General features: G+C 68.6%; 1 protein-coding gene across 10 annotated transcripts; it reads left to right on the forward strand.

Annotated features, from left to right (window-relative positions):
* The first annotated feature begins 1,515 nt into the window (after positions 1 to 1,515).
* On the forward strand, positions 1,516 to 19,118 carry STK11 (serine/threonine kinase 11). 10 transcript variants are annotated; one of them, XR_009049291.1, is made up of 12 exons: positions 1,519 to 2,398; positions 10,234 to 10,317; positions 11,068 to 11,157; positions 11,529 to 11,661; positions 11,738 to 11,874; positions 12,478 to 12,510; positions 12,604 to 12,731; positions 14,658 to 14,715; positions 14,915 to 15,108; positions 17,054 to 17,267; positions 18,048 to 18,547; positions 18,838 to 19,118. XR_009049291.1 is itself a non-coding variant. In XM_057710479.1 (11 exons), the coding sequence occupies exons 1-11, from the start codon at positions 2,109 to 2,111 to the stop codon at positions 18,412 to 18,414; spliced, it is 1,728 nt and encodes a 575-aa protein (XP_057566462.1). In that variant the 5' UTR covers positions 1,519 to 2,108; the 3' UTR covers positions 18,415 to 18,612. The 10 variants fall into 10 exon arrangements, 4 of the variants coding, with proteins under 4 accessions (XP_057566462.1, XP_057566465.1, XP_057566463.1 ...); XR_009049292.1 differs by lacking the exons at positions 18,048 to 18,547; positions 18,838 to 19,118 and adding an exon at positions 15,223 to 16,756 and having other exon boundaries at positions 1,518 to 2,398; positions 17,049 to 17,178; XM_057710479.1 differs by lacking the exon at positions 18,838 to 19,118 and having other exon boundaries at positions 18,048 to 18,612.
* Positions 19,119 to 19,123: the final 5 nt, after the last annotated feature.

Below are 19,123 nucleotides of genomic sequence, written 5' to 3' on the forward strand. Positions count from 1 at the left end.
AAGTAAGAATCAAGTGATAGGGGCTTCCCTGGTGGCCCAGTGGTTAAGAACCCGCCTGCCAATGCAGGGGACACGGGTTCGACCACTGGTCCAAGAAGATCCTACATGCCGCGGAGCAACTGAGCCCGTGAGCCACAACGACTGAGCCCACGTGCCACAACCACTGAGCCCATGCACCCGGAGCCCCGCGCTCTGCAGCGACAGCACCTGAAGGAAGAGCAGCCCCCGCTCCTAGCACCTAGAGAAAGCCCGCACGCAGCAACCAAGACCCAAAGCAGCCAATAAATAAATAAATGTATAAGAGAAAAAAAAAGGAATCAAGTGATAAAAAACAGAAAGGTTAAAAAAACCCCACAGGCCTGGAGGTATTTTCAACTTCCTCAAGCCACAGTAATTTGCTCACTCTGGTTTGTGTTTCATCCAAAGCGCTTTGCTGGCACCATCCCAGCGGGGTTCTGAGCTTCAACCTGTGAGTTTCTTTGGGGCAGAAACAGTCCAGCGCACTTCTCTCCCCATCCGGCCCGAGAGATGCTTTTTGCCTCGAACGGGCCACTTTCGGCTACTTTTCGACCCTCGACCTCTCCTCGAACGGGGTTTCGGGGGAGGGGCCCTGGCGGGCGCCCACCAGGGCCCCAGAGCCGCGTTCCGGCCCGCGCGGGCTGCCCTCGGGCCCCAGAGGGTCCGAGGAGGCGGTCCGCGCTCGCGACCTCGGACCCCCGCCCACCACCACTCCCGCATCAGCGCAGCGGCCTCACCTCCCCGCGCCTGCTTCCCGCCCCCTCCCCTTGACGGGCGCCTCGGAGGACCAATGAGCGATCAGTATCCACCCCTGGGGCGGGGCCGGGCGCCCACCAATCCCCGCTCGGGCGCCCGCCCAGGTCCAAACGGCCCAATGGGCGGTGGCGGCGGCGGGGCTCGTCGCGGGGGCGGGGCCGGCACGCTCGGCCAACGGGCGTGCACGCCGGCGCCGCGAGGGGCGGGCCCGCGGCGGGCGTGCGGCGGCGCGGCGGCGCGGGGAGGGGGGGGAGGAGGTAAACAAGATGGCGGCGGCGTGTCGGGCGCGGAAGGGGGAGGCGGCCCGGGGCGCCCGCGAGTGAGGCGGGGCGCGGCGGCAGCGGCGGCGGGCGCCGGCCGGCAGCGCGGCCGCCTTGCATGGGCTGGGCCCCCGCGCCGCCCCGCCTGCTCCACGCGCGCGGCGGCCGCGGCGGGGGACGTGCCGCCCGGGCCCCGGCGGCCTCGGGAAGCCCGGCCCGGGGCTTGCGGCCTGCGCCGCCTCGGCCGCCGGGAGTCCCGCGCGCCCCGCGGCCGACGGCGTTCGGGCGGAGAGCGAGCGCGGGCTGCCGTTTGCGGAGGGGTGCCCGCCGGGCCCGCGCGGCCGCTCGGGGTCCCGGGCCGGTGTGCGGGCGCCCGGGCGGCGGCCGGCTCGGACGGGGCTTGCTCTCTGCGGCCGGCGGCCCCCGGGCCGCCCCGGCGCTGGCGGGAGCCGGCCGGGCCGGACGGAGGTGCCCCGCGCGCTCCGGACGCGCACCTGCCGGCGTCCCGGGCGCCCCGGACGGCGCGGACGGCGGGCGACGCCCCCGAGCGGCGCGCCCGGCCCCCGGCGAAGCCCGCCCGCCCAGCTCTGGGGGCCCCGGGGCCGGCCTGCGCGGGGCCCCGGGCGCGCGCCATGGGCCGCTGGTAATGGACGGCGCGGGGAAGCCTCGGCCCGGCCTCGTCGGCGATCGTTCGAGGGTCTGAAGTCCCTGGAGGATGACCTAGCACTTCCCGGCCCCGCCGGCCTTCCCGAGGGCCCCCGTGGACGCGTCGGCCCGCCCCGGAGCTGCGAGGCCGGGCGGCCCCCGAAGTCGGGACGCTGCGCACGCCCGGGCGCCCGGGCTCCGGACCAGGCGCGCCCCCTGAACTCACGTTCAGTACAATCGTTTCTTTTTCAAGGAGGGTTTTCCTTTCCTTCGCTTTTCTTCGTCTGTTGTTTTTTTGCCGTTTTGTTGACTTTGACTTTGGGAGAAGGGAATTTGGGGTGGGGGGGACTTCAAGGGAGAGCCGCTCGCCGCGAAGTTGGCAGAGGGGCCGCGGGGCCGCCGGCGGGCGTCGCGGGCCTGGGGTCCAGGATGGAGGTGGCGGAGCCGCAGCAGCTGGGCGTGTTCACCGAGGGCGAGCTGCTGTCGGTGGGGATGGACACGTTCATCCACCGCATCGACTCCACCGAGGTCATCTACCAGCCCCGCCGCAAGCGCGCCAAGCTCATTGGCAAGTACCTGATGGGGGACCTGCTGGGGGAGGGCTCGTACGGCAAAGTGAAGGAGGTGCTGGACTCGGAGACGCTGTGCAGGAGGGCCGTCAAGATCCTCAAGAAGAAGAAGCTGCGGCGCATCCCCAACGGCGAGGCCAACGTGAAGAAGTAAGTGCGGGCTTCCTGGCTGGGGGCGCGACCCGCCGGGCGCCCCCTGCTCCCCTCCCTCGCTCCCCCCCTCGCTCCCCTCCCTTCAGCGCCGGAGCCGAGCGGCCGCGGAGGTGGGGGGCACCCGCTGGGGCGCTCGGGGGTGGGGGGGGGGAGGCCGGCCGGCGCGGCGCGGCCGGGTGTCCTGTGCGCTCGGGCCCCTCCGCCCTCGCCGCTGCCGGGAGGGCTGCGGTGCCCGGAAGCGGCCGGCTTTGGTCGGGCTGTGAGCAGCTGGGCTCCGAAAGGGCCCTGCCCGCCGCCGGCGGCTTTGCGCGCAGCGTGGGGCTGTTGCGAGGGCCGGGACACGCGATTTGTGTATCCCGTTGGAGGGGCACCCTGCGGTTGCCAAAAATAATTGTTTGCGCCGGCTTCTCAGTCAGCGGTGGGGGGGGGGGGGGGCGGGGGCTTCGGCCTGTCTCTGTCGCCTGGGGTGTCACACAGGACACATCCGTGACTCGCAGGCGCGGTGACTCCTGAGAAGGGGCTGGGTTTGTGTCCCCGAAAACTTTATACGGCTTTCTTCAGGTGCCTGTCGGCCCCGCGACATCCCAGACACGCTGGGGTCTGTGTGCAGGACCCCCGCCCCCCGCCAGGACGGTGGCAGCCTTGTCTGCAGGCCTGCTGCTGGGCTCAGGAGGGGGCACCCCTCCTTATCGCCCCTGCCGGGGCTGACCCCGCCCTGCCCGAGCCGAGGGGTTTATCTGTGGGGCCAGGCGGCAGGACCGGCGGGTGACCTTGGCCGGTCCTGGGAGTGCTGCTCCCGGATTCACGTGCCCCGCTCCTCCCGGCCCCCCCTCCTCCCGCCGTTTGACCGCGCGCTGCCCGGCTGTGTGGACGTGCTCTGGGACCCCTGGGGTGGTGACCTCGGGGCGCAAGGCGCTCAGCCCCCACGACTGCAGTCGGTGCCCCCGCTGTGGATCCCCGGCGGAGGCCCGCCTCGCACCTGCCAGGTGGCTGTTGGGCGGAGGCCACCGGTGTCCTGCGGGAGACAGGCCAGGGGGCAGCCTGTGCCCTCCCGTGGGCCAAGCGAGGCCACACCTCTGATCAGGTCCCCACCCCTTGCTTCTGAGTCACGTTCTGTCGTTGAGCCAGACGTACGTGGGGGAGGTGGGGCCCTCGGGCTGCTCGCTGGTTGCTGCTCCAGCGGGGGGGGGGGGGGGGGGGGGGGCGGTGGGCTCCTGCGCCCTGCAGGCTGCGCCCGGGAAGGGCCCCACCCGCGCCTGCTCTCCAGGGCTGGTCCTCGTCCTCCTGGCTCCTCTTCGGCCTCGTCCGCAGATCCGTCCCGGGAACGGGGAGCTGGGCTCTGGCCTGGACCAGCCCTCCCGGATGGACCTGGCTCAGCTCCGTGGAGGTGTCCAGCTGCTGGCGCTCTGTGCGTGCTGCCGCGGCGCCCAGCCCCAGCCTCCTGGGAGTAGCACCCCGAGGTAGGAGGGGTTCCAGAGTCCGTCCAAGGGGCCAGGCTGGCTTCCAGCACCAATTGGTCTGTCTGGCTAGAGCCGCCCAAGGCCACCCTGCTGGCCATCCCGGGGACTTTAGGGAGTGCACGCGTCCAGGGGTGTGGGCTGGGGGCCACAGAGCCGAGTGGCTTCCAGAACATCTGCAGATGCCCCAGCCTGCGACGGAGGAGAGGTGTGTGTGGGGGGGCAGGTGCCCTCCTCTACCAAGAGACAGTGTACACGTGATAAAGCCCCTCCCCACACGCAAATGCATACGTCCAAGGTCAAGTTAGAGGACGTTCACTGCCCAGAGGGTTCACTTGTGCTCTGCTACCCCACTGGAGGACCGCAGCGTGCTGGCTCCCCGTCCTGGCTCCCTGAGCGGTCAGCCATGGACCCAGACGCTGTGGAGACAGTGTCCATCAGAAGAACTGGAGAGGAAACTGAGGCCCAGGAGGCAGAGTAGTTGGTCCAGAGCGGGCCTGGCCGTCAGCACGGGATGTCACAGCTACAGGGCAGGGGGCGGAGGTCCTGCGGCGCACCTGCCGTTGGCAGCGTGTGCGGCTGTGGGCTAGAGCCCACTGCGCCGCTTTCCTTGGGCGCCGTGAGGGGGTGCACCCAGCTCGGATGCACCCCGTCCCCTCGTCCTGAGTCCTAACAAAGCGCTGTGGGTTGGAGGTTGGAGAAGATGCGGCACTGGGCTCCAGTGAGGGCCTGGGTGTCCACTCCCAGGCCCAGAGATCCAGGCTTCTGGGTCAGCCTTGCTGCCAGGCAGCTGCAGGGAAAAAAGGCTCCTTTGTCTTGGGCAGACTTAATAAACTCAATTCCAGACTCTTCTCTTGGAGTGAAGTGTCCGGAACTTTGCAAACAAGCCTCAGGAGTCCTCCAGCTCCAGTTGGGATGGAAGGTTTCTCCTCAAGTGTCCAGTTTGTGATGAAGGCCGTCCTCCCCTCCTGCGGCTCCTCCCACGAGGGCTGCTGTGGGTCTGTGTGTGTCCCCCTTTTGCTCTCAAAGACTAATTTGTTTTTATTGTAAAACAGGAAAGTTCTGAAAAGGATCAAGAGATAAAAAAGAAAGTACTCATCGTTTTACTACTAACGCTTCTGCCGCACTCCCTTTGAGCCTCTCGGTGGTGTGCTCTCTTTATCTGAATGCTGTTTACTGAAAAATTACACTCCCCAGAGGATCACTTTCAACAGTTAGTTGCAGCTGCTTGTTTTCCTGGTCGGCAGCAGAGGCCACCCTGGTGCCTCCTTGGCCGGGGGCAGCCGCAGTGTTGCATGCCTGTGCAGACGCGGGCATAGTCCTTTGACGTGACGCCCCGGGAGGGCAGGTGGCAGATGGGCCTAGCTCACGGGATTCTCTCCTGTCACAAGATACTGTGCGTCGTGGGCTTTTGCACCAGCCGTTTGACAGTGTACGTCGGCCGGGGCAATACGCTTGCTCCCACCCCACCGCGGCCCCTCCGTGAGCCTGGGTGGGGTCTGTGCCCTCGGTGCGCTGTGCAGAGCCGTCGCCGGGCGGCCCAGGGCCCTGCCAGCCTCCTTCCTCATGTGCGTTCCTGGTGTGCCTGCTTGGGTGGCTGGGGCCCGGCAGGCCGGCGCCAGTCCCTTGGCCAGGGCAGGCCGGGCTGGGCCCGCTCCGCGGTGACTGGCGGGCACTGGGACCTGGGGGTGAGTGGTTGGGGCTTTAGCGCGTCCAGCAGCAGAGCCTGGAATTTGCTGGCCTTCGTTGCTGTCCCAAGTGGCCTCTGCCGGGTCCGGACACCTGCTGGGGCACCTGCCCCCCAGCTCCCTTAATGGGAAGGATTCTGCCGTGAGGCTAGACGGGCGGCTGACAAGGCATGGCTGCTCCACCGGGGCGCCCCGCACTGAACGTCCTGGCAGCCTCGCTGTCTGGTCCTTCCCTGGCCGGGGGGTGACTCTGAGACGCGGTGGGAGCTCAGGGGCCTTTGGGGCGCCCCCCGGGCCGGGCCCTGCCTCCTCACCCAAGAGCGTGTCGGGAATCCCAGCCAGAGCTGCGCTTTGTCGCGTGTCCCTGGCGATTTGTTCTTTTAATGGCTGGTGTCTTTCTTTTTTGGCTGTGTCGGGTCTTCGTTGTGGCATGTGAGCTCTTCGCTGCAGCGTGTGGGCTCTCTCTAGTTGTGGCCTGCGGGTTTTTCTCTTCTCTGGTTGAAGCGCATGGGCTCAGTAGTTGTGGCGCATGGGCTCAGTAGTTGTGGCGTGTGGGCTTAGTTGCTCCGTGGCACGTGGGATCTTAGTTGCCTGACCAGGGATCCAACCCGAGTCCCCTGGATTGCAGGACAGATTCTTTACCCCTGGACCACCAGAGACGCCCCTTTTTAACAGCTTCAATGAGATATAATTTACATGACATAAAATTCAAGTATTAACAGGTAGCAGTGGCATTTCGTACTTTCACAGAGTGTGCAACCATCACCTCTAATTCCAGAACATTCCATCACCCCAGTAGGAACCCTGTCCCCATCAGCAGTCACCCCCAGCTCCTGACAGCCAGGAACCCCCTCTCTGTGTCTGTGGCTCTGCCTGTTCTGGACGTTTCCCATCCGTGGAGTCACCCCCCGTGTGTCCTCCTGTGTCTGCGTCTCTCCCTGAGCCTCGTGTCCTCAGGGTCCCTCCATGTGGTAGCGCGCGTCAGGGCTTCACCCGTTTTCGTGGCTGAGGGATGCTCCTGTGTGTAGATGGGCAAGGTAGGTGTATGCCGCCCACCCGTCAGTGGACATTCGGGTTGTCCCCGCTTGGTGCCCATCAGGAATCGTGCTGCTGGGAAGTGGCGTGAGCGAGTGTCTGTGTTGAAGTGCACTTCTCGTGAATTTCTCCTCCTCTTCGTCTCTCCTGGGTCCCCGAGGGTCTCTTGCCGTGTGATTAGAAGCATCAGCAGAGGGGCCCAGGGGTGAGGGGGTCTTGCTCAGGGTCCCTCGGCCGAAGCGGCCGTCGCCCCTCCCCTGCTCTCTGGACCGGCCCCCGTGCTGTGCCCGTCGGGAGGGCGTGAGGTGGCCGTGCCCACAGGGGCAGCTCCCTGCCAGTCCTCCGAGAGCCCCAGCGGCCCTAGGACCCGGGCTCTCCCGTGCCCCTCGCGGGTGGCCAGCGCGTCTGCCCAGCAGGGCACTCTGCTTGGGTGGCACCGCGGGCGGGTCCCTGCGCCTCCCGCCCTGAGCCGCTGCGGCCGGGCCGGAAGCTCGGCTTCCTCTCCCTTCACTTCCTGCATCCTGGCTGAGCGCCTGGCTTTTCCTTTCTTTAAACACTGTTTTCTCTTTCTCTGGTCAGTGGTGGGACTTGGAGGAGGCGGAGAACACAGAGGAGGTGTTAGGAGGTCCTCCGTCTCCCAGTCTCTGCGGTGCCTGTCTCGGGGGTCCCCCCGCGTGCCCCCTTTTACCAGTTCGGAGCGCACGTCTCCGTGCTGCCTGTGGGCGTGTGACTGTCCTCTCAGCGTTTGACGTGTGGCCACTTCCCCGGTGTCGAGAACGGGACTCACACGTCTCCCCAGGCGGCTCTGATCACAGTTAATCGAACACACGCGCGCTCCGACGCACCCCCGGCGGGTCAGCCCAGGTGGCTGCGGCGTGGGGACCTCCTTTCAGAGCTGGCTTGACTGACGTCCGTAGTAGGAGGGTGAGCCGTTTGATCGTGGAGGGAGGGGTGCGGGGGTGCCGTCTGCCTGGGGCTGAGGTCCTCCGCATTAACTGAGGAGACGTTTGGCCCCAGAGGCAGTGGGCAGAGGGGAGGCCCGCCCTGGGAGGTGGCTCCAGGCCCCGGGTGTCTGCACAGCATGCTGGGCCCCGCCTCAGAAGGCCTGGGTGAGCTCCCCGGTGGCCCTGGACCTGCCGCGGGGTCCCCGCTCCCGGAGCCACCACGCGTGTTGTTGGCGGTGTCCGAGTTTGGAGGCTGTGTCCACGCTCTGGCAGACGCTGCTGGAAGCCCAGCTGTCAGCCCTCCGGCCTGCCTCCCTGCCCCCAGGTGGCCTCCTGGTGGCCCCAGGCAGGAGGGGCCTGCTGGTCTGCACACGTGTCCTTAGTCACACTGAAAGCCCCTGTAGTGTCTCTTCGGACGGAGAAGAGAGGAGAGGTGCCCGGGGCAGGCTTCCTGGGGCGGCAAGGAGTAGGGGTCTGCACGGGGCCCTCCCTCCGTCCCCACCCCCACCCCCACCCCCGGCCGGCCTGCGAGCTCTCGGCCAAGCTCGCCCCCACGTAATGCCCTTCCCCGCTGGGCTGCAGGCCACGCGGCAGGCACCCTTGCTGGCCAGGTAGCTTAGCAGGTACGTGGCTGGCTGGGTGGATGCGGATGCCACCCTGGCCTCTGAGGGGCGCCGGACCCGCCCTGCCCCTGGAACCCCTGCGGGGAGTGACTCTGTGCTCCGTCCAGGCAGGGACCCCAAAGGCTGCTGGCCTGGTCACCACTGTCACGACAGAGGCGTCTGTTTGGGGCGGCCCAGGGTGGAGAGAAGCGGGTGGAGAGAAGCGGGGCTCCCCGGCAGGCGGGGGTCCCTGAGCCGCCGCGCTGAGCTCTGGCCGCGGGAGTCGGCGCTGCGGGGCGACCCAGGCGGGCGGGGGTGGGTGCTGGAGGGGACGGGCGCCTGCGGGCACAGTGCCACTCCCGACAGGTCTGAGGGGCGCCTGAGCCCCCACGGGCGGCACCCCCGCCCGGGGCCTGACGTGTCCGATGTCGCAGTGGGCGAGCGAGTGGGATCCGGGAGGCCGGCCTGGGCCCTGAGCTGGGGAGGCTCAGGGAGGACCTGCCAGAGGCCAGCAGGACTCTCCTCGGGCCGTCTCGCCCCCGGGGACACCTGGGCACACCTGGGGACGTCTGTGGTGGTCACGACGGGTGTGCGCGGGGTGGGGGGCGTCAGGACACCCCGACGTCACCGGGCCCGGGCAGAGCTGCTGTCTGTGATTTCTCTGGGGGAACATTGAGTGTGATCCCTGCTCACACTGGACCCCAGGATAAATCCCAACGGTCAGGTGGTGTAAACCTGGGTGACCCAGCGTCTGTGCGTCTCCTCCCCTCCCTCCCACGGAGGTGCGTACTGAAATGTGTGCCGTGTCCCAGACCTCAGGTCACGAGGTCAGGGAGCACGGGGGAGACGCGGGCCGGGACCCTCTGGCGGCCGCGGAGCTGTCCGCGAGCTCGCGGGAAGCAGCTGTGACGCTGTGTTTCGTCCTGCACGTTGGTGGCCTCCCGTGGTCTGGGGAGGAGGGCTACACACAAACGCTGTTTCCGGGGCCTCCTCCCCTCAGAGGCTGTGTGGGTGCGGAGCCGGGGGTGGGGGGGGGGGGTCTGCATGGCAGGAGGACCTGCCCTAGGGAGGCCACGTGGTCTGCAGGACAATGGCTCGCACTCATGTGCGAGGCGGGGGTGTGGTCAGGAAAGGCTTCCTGGAATAGGCAACCTTCTCACGGGACGTGGACGGTGGGAGGGATGGGACGCGAGTCTTACGCGGTCAGGGGCCCTCACCTGCCCAGCTGCTCTTGTGTTTCATTCTTGGGCTTCCTGGTGAGGACTTTTAAAATATCTTTATTGATGTATTACTCCCATAGCCTGCAGTCTGGTGGGATTTACTGTCTTGATAGCAACCGTCATCTTTGTCTATTTCCAGGACATTCCATCACCCCAAAAAGAAGCGCGTTCCCATCAGCTGTCACCCCCCCCCCCGTCCCCTCCTCAGTCCCTGACAGCCAGGAACCCACTCCCCGTGCCTGTGGAGCTGCCTGTTCTGGACGTTTCCCGTCCGTGGAGTCACCCCGTGTGTCCTCCTGTGTCTGCGTCTCTCCCTGGGCCTCGTGTCCTCGGGGTCCCTCCACGTGGTGGCGCGCGTCAGGGCTTCTGTCTTTCGCACAGCTGAGTGGTGCTGCCGTGTGTGGAAGGACACTAGCGTTGTGTCCACCCTTGGGCTCCTCTGGACGTGTCGCTGTGAGCACGCGTGTGCGGGTTGCTGTGTTCTCGGTCCCCCCGGGTACGTGTCCTGAGTGGAGGTGCTGGGTCAGTGAGTGACCGTTCAGCCTCCTGCGGAGCGGCCGACGGCCCCCCGGCTCCTGTATGGGGTCCTCCTGAAGCCACCTGGGCTTCAGTCCCAGAGGAGGCTGCAGGGGGTGTGGAGACCTGGCCGGAGCCCCAGCTCCCGCCCGCACTCCTGCCGTCCCTGCGCCGTCCTCGCTGTGGTCTCTGTGCAGCTTCAGCTGCAACGTGGGGGTGGCGCCTGGTAGCCTCGCCCCGTGGAAGCCCCCGGGGCTCGGGGACGCGCCTGGGCCCGCCTGTCGCTGTGCGGAGCTGCTGGCTCCGGTGGCGCCCTCCCCACGGTGCCCGGGGGCCGGGGCGTCGGTTGATGCCCGTCCTCTCTGTTCAGGGAAATCCAGCTGCTGAGGAGGCTGCGGCACAGAAACGTCATCCAGCTGGTGGACGTGCTGTATAACGAGGAGAAGCAGAAGATATATCCTCTCCGGGCTCGGGGTGCTGAGGGCTCCCTGGGGGCCCCCGACCTGGGGGCCCGCGCACGGGTCTCTGCTTCGACCTCCCGCTGGCGTGTGGAGCTGGGGCCCTGCGGTCGGCCCGGTCCCTGGAGCGAGGACACGTGCCTGGCTTCTGTTCGGGGGGTCGTGTGCCCCAGCCGTCGTGTCACAAGGCGGTCTGGCCTGTGGCAGGCGCACGGCGGGTGGGGTGGGAGGTGTGTCACCGCAGGAAGGTGCCCTGGGAGTCCCCCGGCCTTCGCCCTCCCCCCCGGGCTGCGGCTCTGAGCAGCGGCGTGGAGGGGCCCGAGGTCCTGCTGCGGGGCCCGTGTCACAGAGCGGCCTGTCGCCGACGCACTGGGCACAGGGTGACGGGCTCCTCGGTACCCCAGTCTCGGGGCTGCCCCTCCGTGTGGACGTGCAGCTGGGGCGTCAGCCTGGCCCTGGGCCCCTGGCCCCTGCTCTGCAGCCTTGCCCCTGCCGCCGCACCCCCCCTCGCGCCGTCTCCCCGCAGGGCCCGCACGCCCCTCCCTGGCTCCCTTGGGGGCTGGGCCGGTCCTTGAGCTCCTGCTTGGGGTGTGGAACAACCCCCGGAGCTTCTGCAGCGCCTGTGATCCCTCCGGGATCTCCGGCGCGTGGCACTAGGGCAGCCTTCAGCCCCAGCACCTGTCTGCTCCCCGGGCCCGTCTGGGGCGGGGTCTCTGCCGCGTGTGCTTTCCTTAGCGCAGCCGCACGTACATGGTGATGGAGTATTGCGTGTGCGGCATGCAGGAGATGCTGGACAGCGTGCCCGAGAAGCGCTTCCCCGTGTGCCAGGCCCACGGGTAGGCGCCCCGCCCCGCCCCCGGCTCGGCGTCTGCCGCCTCCCTGCCCTGCGAGGCTTGGGGCCTCCCGTGCTGGGGGAGCCCCTGCCCGCGGCCCGGGCGGCCCCTGCTGCCTAGTTCTCCTGGGGAGTCAACCCCCAACGCCCAGTAGGTGCTGTAGGACCGGCTGGCCTGCGGTGTGAGGGGAGTGGGGTCAGTGGGTGGGCCTGGGCCCTGGCCCCAGGGGGGACTCGGGTGCGCAGCGGGGCTGTGTCCAGGCCACAGAGGCTGGGGTGACAGCATGGCCCCTGGGTTGCCCAGGCTGGGGGGCGGGGGGCAGGCGGCCCAGGTGCCCAGCCCTGGGTGGGGGGTCACGGAGGCGTCGCCCGCAGGTACTTCCGCCAGCTGGTGGACGGCTTGGAGTACCTGCACAGCCAGGGCATCGTGCACAAGGACATCAAGCCTGGCAACCTGCTGCTCACCACGGGCGGCACGCTCAAGATCTCTGACCTGGGCGTGGCCGAGGTAGGTGCCCCCGCGCCCCCGGGTGGGGTCCTGGCCCCCGTCGCCGCGCCCTGAGGGCCACCTGGCACCGCCGCAGGCCCTGCACCCATTTGCCGAGGACGACACGTGCCGGACCAGCCAGGGCTCCCCTGCGTTCCAGCCACCTGAGATCGCCAACGGCCTGGACACCTTCTCCGGCTTCAAGGTGGACATCTGGTCCGCTGGGGTCACGCTGTAAGTGCCCTGGGGGTCCTCCCTCACCCGCCCCGGCCCCAGGCACCCCATCTGGGCTCCGGGCTGCCTCCCTCTGCCCCTCCTGGCGGGTCCCCCAGCTGCTGACACCCCCTGAGGCTGGGGAGGTACGGAGCCGGGGTCAGGAGCCCCTGCGAGTGGGGGGACGCGCCCTGGGACCGGCCCTCGGCCCCCCCCCCCCGCCCCCCTCAGGCTTGTGCTGGTCTCTCGCACTGCTTCCCACAGTCGGCACAGTCGCTGGCGGGGCCCGTGTTTCTGTCCTGACCCCTCGGGCTGAGAATTCTCAGACACTGCAGGGCGCCAGGGGTGCGCGGCCGCAGCCGTCCCCGTCCCCTGCCCCCCGGACACCGCCGCCCGGCCCTCTGTCCCTCCGTGGGTGCAGGCAGCCCTGAGTAGGCCTGTGTTCTCTGGAAGCCTCTCCCGCCCGAGGCGCGTTCACGCTGTAGCCCCCTGTGCGCACAGCTGCGGGCGTGCGCTTCTCGTTGTTTTACTGGGAGCTGACTCCCGTGCCCTGACGCCTGTCGGAGTGCACGGTCTGGTGGCTCTCTGTCTCTCCCTGGTGAGCCACCCCACCATCTGTTCCAGAGCCTTCCCCGCGCCAAGTACCAGTCCCTGCAGGTGGGGGTGGTCGAGGCTTCCGGGCCGGGCGGGCCGCAGGCTGGGGCTGCGAGGCAGGCCCTCCTGACTGCTCTGTCCTCCCCGGGGCCGCAGGTACAACATCACGACCGGCCTGTACCCGTTCGAGGGGGACAACATCTACAAGCTCTTTGAGAACATCGGGAAGGGGGATTACACCATCCCAGGGGACTGTGGGCCCCCACTCTCAGACCTGCTCAAAGGTGAGGCCCTCGAGGCAGGCAGGTGTGGGGGGGCGGGGGGCGCGGGTGGGCTGGCGGCGGCCGCCGCTGGGCCTTCTCTGCGCAGCCTGCCGCCCATGCCGGGGTGGGCAGGGCCTGGTTGGGCGTGGAACGCCGTGGGGGTAGGGCCTGGGAGGGGCTGCTGGCTCCTTGGAGCTCCACCACCTGTCTTGGGCCTTCGTGCCACCCGGTGCTGATCCTCCATCCCACAGTGAAGTAACAGTGGGGCCCCCCGGCCGGCTGCGGAGCGGGGATCTCCTGCGGGGCCGCTTCCTGCTGCGGTTCCCGGGCTGCACAGCAGGTGGCACTGTGGGTGCACGGCGGGCGGTCCGCAGTCCAGGTGTGGGCGTCCCGGGGCTTGGCTGGAGTTAGTTTTGATGACACAGCTCGTCCAGGGTGCCGCCCTCTGTGCCAGCGCTGTCCTGGGTGCCTGCGCACAGCGCCCGGCTCTGTGCACCTGCCGTGAGCCTTGGCTGAGCGGTGCCGGGCCGGCGCCCGGCCTTGCTGTGCTGCACGGCTGAGAGGCATGTCCGTCCTGCATGGCTCCCGGGCCTCCTGAGAGCTGGGACCCGCGGTTCTGTGGTTTGTTAGAGGAGGTGAGACAGAGCTGGGCCACCGCGTTTCCAGTGCCCTGCGGCCCGAGCCCCGTCCCTGTGCGGGCCAGCACGGCCAGCCGCCCCAGGATGCTCCCAGGCAGCCGGGCCCTGGGCGCGCTACCCGCCCGGGGTGGTCTTGGACAGTGGGAGGAGCCAGCAGGCAGGAGGCGATGGGCCGGCCAGCTCAGACCCAGCCCTGCCGGCCTGCGCGCCCCACGGAGACGCGTGGGCCCCCTCCTCGGGGTCGTCCAGAGCATGTCCCCCGCACCTCCCCCAGTTCCATCAAGGACCGTTGCAGACAGTGAGCCAGTGTTTTGGACTCCCCTTCACTTGCTGGGGGCTGACGGGGCGAAGTTCTGTCTGTGCGGAGCTGTCTCTGCTCTAGTGATGCAGACAGTGACCCGCTGCGGCCCTCCCCCCCGTAAACGCTCGGGACAGCCCCACGTTGGGCCTGCAAGATGGCAGAGGGCACCCGTGTCCCTGTCCCCAGATCCAGGCAGAGCATCCCGTCCTCACGTCCTCCGCCCAGCCTGCCTCAGGGCCTTTGCACCACCGAGCGCTCCTCCTGGAGGCTCCTCCTGCCCACTGGGCAGGCAGGCCGCCGCCCCCGTGAGCCTCTGGAGCACAAGCTGGCCCTGGCCTCCTGCAGCGAGGCCATGACCGTGAGCTCTCCTCCTCTCCCGCTCTGCTCAGACGCTCAGCTCTCTGAGCTCTGGGAACAAAGCCACCTCCAAGAGGTGCTGCACGAGGCCTTGCCGCCCGTCACCTCCTGAGTCTCAGTCAGTCCTCCCGCGGGAAGAGGGTGGGAACTGCGTGCTCTGGGCCCCCTGCGGCCTTGGGGGTGGGGGCGCCGCCCTGGGCCAGCCCGAGGTGTGTGGCCTGCAGGTTGGCCTTGCCCGTTCTCAGTGTCTACGTGCCGGGCAGAAGGCCTTCGCACGCATGTCCGTGGTGTCAGCCTCGAGGCTTCCGTTTCTCCTGCTGCTGCCTCAGGAGGCTTTGGGGTCCTGGCTAGGATGGCCGGTCAGCGGCTTCACTGGCCAGAGCCGGGTGGGCACTGTGACCTGTGTGTTGTCTTCCTGGGATGTCTGGACAGGTTCAAGGTCACTGGGGTGGGCTCTCTGTCCTGCGTCCAGCCTGCTCTGGTCTCCGTCTTGGCGACCTCGCGTCACAGTGTCCGGCCGGCAGCCCCCGTGCTGGGCCAGGCCCGCGGGGGAGGGGCTCTGCTCACACACGCGCGTCCCCACCTCTCCCAGGCAGGGGCGGGGCCTCTGCCCACGCTGAGCCCCGCACCCGCTGCTGGTCTCCCCGGCAGGGATGCTGGAATACGAGCCGGCCAAGCGCTTTTCCATACAGCAGATCCGGCAGCACAGGTGAGGCCCGCGGGGGGCCGCTGCGGGTCCACGTGGCGGGAGCTAGTGCAGGGGGCGGGGTCTTGCTGGCTCAGCCTCTCCCCTTGGTGCTCTCCTCCCTCCCCTGCCCCACGTGGTTCTCAGAGGGAATTAATTGGGGCAGGGCCCGCGTGGGGAGCCGGCAAGCCCCCGGCCCCCGTTGACCCTCCAGCTTCCGCAGCTGGTTCCGGAAGAAGCACCCGCCGGCCGAGGCGCCGGTGCCCATCCCCCCGAGCGCGGACTGCAAGGACCGCTGGCGTGGCATGACGGTGGTGCCCTACCTGGAGGACCTGCACGGCTGTGCCGATGACCCGGACGACGAGCTCTTCGATATCGAGGACGACATCATCTACACTCAGGACTTCACGGTGCCCGGTGAGGCCCCGGCGGCCGGCGGGCGGGACGTCAGGGAGGCCCTGCCCCTGGCCCGAGGGTCCGGTGGCCCTCCTGGCGCCGGCCGCCCTGCTGACGCGTGGCCTTCTTCCCCAGGTGGCGAGGAGGCGTCTGAGGCAGGGCTTAGAGAGAGAGGCCTGCAGGAGAGCCAGTGCTCAGCCCTTTCTGGAGAGGACGCTGAGGCCAGGGCTGCCGAGGGGCTGTGGGCAGAGCCCAGGCCCTCCTGTAGTGCGGCCCCCCTGCCCCTGCCGCCCCCGCCCGGGGTCTGAGGGAGGCCGGGTCGGGGTCTGTGCGGTCCCGGGGCTGGTCCTGCAGGCCCCGGCATAAAGGTCTGCCCCGCTGAGCGCGTGCGGTCGTGTTTCTTCTTCCCGGTCTGCCAGCCAGGGCCTAGGTGTCTGTTGTGGAAAGAAGCGTGTGCAGGGCGGCCGGTGCACCCACGCTGCTGGGGGCGCCCTCAGGCCTCTGGGGCCCCCGGCGTCTGGCTGCCGCTGTTCCCCGAGGGGCCCTGGGGTCAGGGGTGGTACCCCTGCCCTGGGAACCGTGGCCACAGTCCAGTCCAGAGTCAGGCCTCCTGGAGCCTCCACCCCCCCCACAGGATAGGAATGAGGTGTCTTGCCTCTCGGGCACTGGGGCCCTGGGACGGGTGCCTGGGTGTGACCCTCGCTGGCAGGCCGAGCGCGGACCCTGCTGGGCTCTGACCACACGCCATCCCTTCAGGCTTGGCGCTGCTCTTCCGGGGTGGGGGAGGGCTCGTCCAAGGGCGGCTCTCTGGGCCTGAGCCACATCCCTGAGCCGGGAACGTCCCCACACCCGACGTGGGGACCGTCGCGTCCGGGGGTGGGGCAGCTGCGTCTCGCTGACCTGCTTGTGGGCCGTGCTGGGGCTGGAGCTGGCCCGTCGTGTGGGTGCGTTTAGAGGCTCGCAGCTGCCCACCTGGGTCCCTGGTCTGTCCCGGGTCCTGCCGCCCACCCTGTGGGCCGGTGCTGGGCCTCGGGCCAGGTGTTGGTGGGTTGGGGCCCGGGGCCCCAGTATCTTGAGGGCAGGTGGGGCAGAGCCCATGCCCGCCAGCCACCCTCCGACCGTGGTCCCTGTGCCAGAGGCTGGGCCCCGGGTGGTCTGTGCAGGGGGTCCGTGCTTGGCCCCTCAGGGGTCCCCTCCCCCAGCAGAGCAGGCACCTGCCACGCCCCCCACCCCCCGTGCGCACTCCTGACCTGAGGTGCTTTCTGTGCGGGTTCCCGGCAAGGTCCAGAGGCTGAGTCAGACACCAGATGCTGTTGGCGGAGACAGGGCTCCGTGTGCAGAGGAGATGGGCTCGAGGCAGCCGGGGGCCGTTTCCCAGCGACAGCCATGGGAGCAGGGGGCGCCACGCGCTGCGTGGGCTGCCCACACCCCGGTCCCCGCCCACGCCTCAGCGGGCGCACGGCGGGGCAGGTGGCCCCTGGGAGCCAGTGCGGGCTGGCAGCCCACGCAGCAGGGGACGGGGCGCGGCCAGGGTGTGTGCCGGCCTCTCTGTGCCGGACGTGGAGGGCCTGGGCGGGCTGCTGTGGCAGAGGTGTCGAGTCCGGACGCCTGATCCGAGCCTAGCCCCTCCCAGTCCCACGGGGCCCTGCGAGGTCTGGGCTTTGCACAGGTGAGAGAGCTGAGGCTCGGGCCCCAGGCCCCTGGACCTCCACTGAGTTCCCGCCCACCTGGGTGTAGGGCCGCGCTCACACCTAAATGGGCAGGTGCGCGGGGGCTGGGCCCCGCCCCGGGCCAGCTGGAAGGCCAGCCCTCCCGCTCCCTGGGTGAGGGCCCTGTGGGCAGGACCGGGCAGGTCAGGTGGGACAGGTGGTGGAGGGGCCCTGGACCCGGGCAGGCAGGGGCGCTGGGGGTGTGTTGGTCTGGGACCCCCAGGCAGCACACGCTTGCGCTCTCCCTCCTAGGACAGGTCCCGGAGGAGGAGGCCGGGCGGAGCGTGCCGAGCCGAGGCCCACCCAAGGCCGTGTGTGTGAATGGCACCGAGTCAGCCCAGCTGAGCGCCAGGTTGAGGGCGGAGCGCCGGGCCAGTGCCGCCTCGAACCCTGCCCGCAAGGCCTGCTCGGCCAGCAGCAAGATCCGCCGGCTGTCGGCCTGCAAGCAGCAGTGAGCGTGGCCGTCCGCAGGTGGGACGCAGCAGGGACCGGAGGCGTGCGGGGGGGTGTGCCGTGGGGGTTGCCCTGCGGGGCTGTGTCACCGTCACGGCCTGTGCTGACCAACACTGGGGTCTGGGTTGGAGGAGGAAGAGGTCACGTCCGGTAGGACACTGGTCACTCACGGCGGGGGGGGGGGGGCATGTGTGCAGGAGGAGGGCCCTTCAAGCTGGCAGCCTGTCTTGCAAAACTGAGGCTGCTGGGTACAAGGGGAGGCTGGTGTCAGAGGCGGCTGGGTGGGGGGAGGTTGGGTGGGCCGCGAGGGGCTGGGCTCTGATGCAGCCTGTCATCTCCCCCACTGCTTCTTCCTCCCTGACTGCCCTGGTCCACAAAGGGTGACTGGGCCCCAGAGGCGCTGGAGACGCCATCCCCTGCTCAGAATGTGAGCAGTCAGGTGGGGGTCTCAGGCTGCAATCCCTCTTCAGCCACGTCCTCTCCCAGGGAGCTGCCTCTGGAAACGGCCCCCAAAATTTATCTGCCAGCATCAGAACCAGCCAGGCAGGGTAGGACTCTCTGGAGGGAGGCCCGGTTCTGTGGCAGATGGGTGGTGTTTAATCCCACCAGGCAGCCAGCGATTCCCGGGGTGGCCCCCTGAGACAGAGCAGCCCTCCCTGGCCTCCTGAGGCGTCCGGCAGCCCTGCGGGACCAGGCCTCAGTTTCCCCACCCTCTGGGGGCCCTAAGGCGGGCCCACTTCCTGGGAGGCAGGGCCTTGTGTTGGCCCAAAAGTGACCCACCTTCTGCCCTGGTCTCAGCCCATCTCCAGGAGCCCCGGCCAGGTCCTGCTCCGTCTTCCTGCCGACTGCTGGCCCGCCGCCCAGCGCCCAGGAAGGCCACCGCCGCACCCTTCATGCTGACTGCCCCTCTGGAAGCCAGGGGGTTCTGGAGGGCTGTGGCGGGGGGACAGCACAGACTGGGGTCCGGCCCCCCCCTCGTGGCTGGTGGCCACCGCCTCCTGCGGACTGCAATCCTGTGCTGAGCCCCTCCCCCGGCCAGGGGAGGCGGGAGAGGGCCCGGCGCGGCCCCGTGCCAGCCTTCGTGCCAGCCTTCGCCATGCACTTTACCTTGAGACTACTGGTTCTCGCCTGCCCCGACTCCTCTTTTTACTCTGCCACTTGTTAGCGCCTCCCACACCTGGTGACGTGTTCACACCAACCACAGCCGCAGCGAGCCAGGCGTGACGAGCAGGCTTGCCGAGCAAGACGCAGGCCCCGTGCCCAGGGGAGCTGGGCGGCTGCCTTGTTTTTGTTGTTGGGTTGGTTCCCTTTTTTTTTCTTTTTTTTCTTTTTTTTTAAGAAAAAATAAAACAGGTGGATTTGAGCTGTGGTTGTGAGGGGTGTTTGGGAACTGTGGGTGGCAGGACGTGCTGGCAGGTGGGAGGTCTGAGCCTGAGTCGGGGACCTTTGCGGACCCCACAGTGGAGGGGCTGGCCCGGGTCTGCAGGTCTTGCTGGGGGTGCGGGTGGAGCCCTGCGCCTCCCGGGCCTCTGGCCATGCGGGATATCTGTGCTCTCGGTGGTGACCTGGCCTCCCCAAAACTCCGCAGGCCCTTCTCTGCTCGGCCCGGGGACCCCGGCTCCAGAGTGCAGTGCCAGGGTGGCCTGATCCCCTCCCCCCCGAAAGGCCTCTGTGCACCTGGGTCCCCAGAGAAAACTCGGAGCAACCCAGAGTATGCAGTAAATATTTATAATCAACCAGAAAACAAAACACAGACTCCAGCACTGGATGGTACACAGACGGCACGAAGCTTCGAGGGGAGGGGAGGGGCGGGGCAGGCGACTCGGCCGCGGGCGAGGGCTGCCCCATCTTTTGGCAATAAATAAAGCTTGGGA

Source organism: Hippopotamus amphibius, chromosome 15, assembly GCF_030028045.1.
Source record: "Hippopotamus amphibius kiboko isolate mHipAmp2 chromosome 15, mHipAmp2.hap2, whole genome shotgun sequence".
In the NCBI taxonomy this organism is placed as follows: domain Eukaryota; kingdom Metazoa; phylum Chordata; class Mammalia; order Artiodactyla; family Hippopotamidae; genus Hippopotamus; species Hippopotamus amphibius.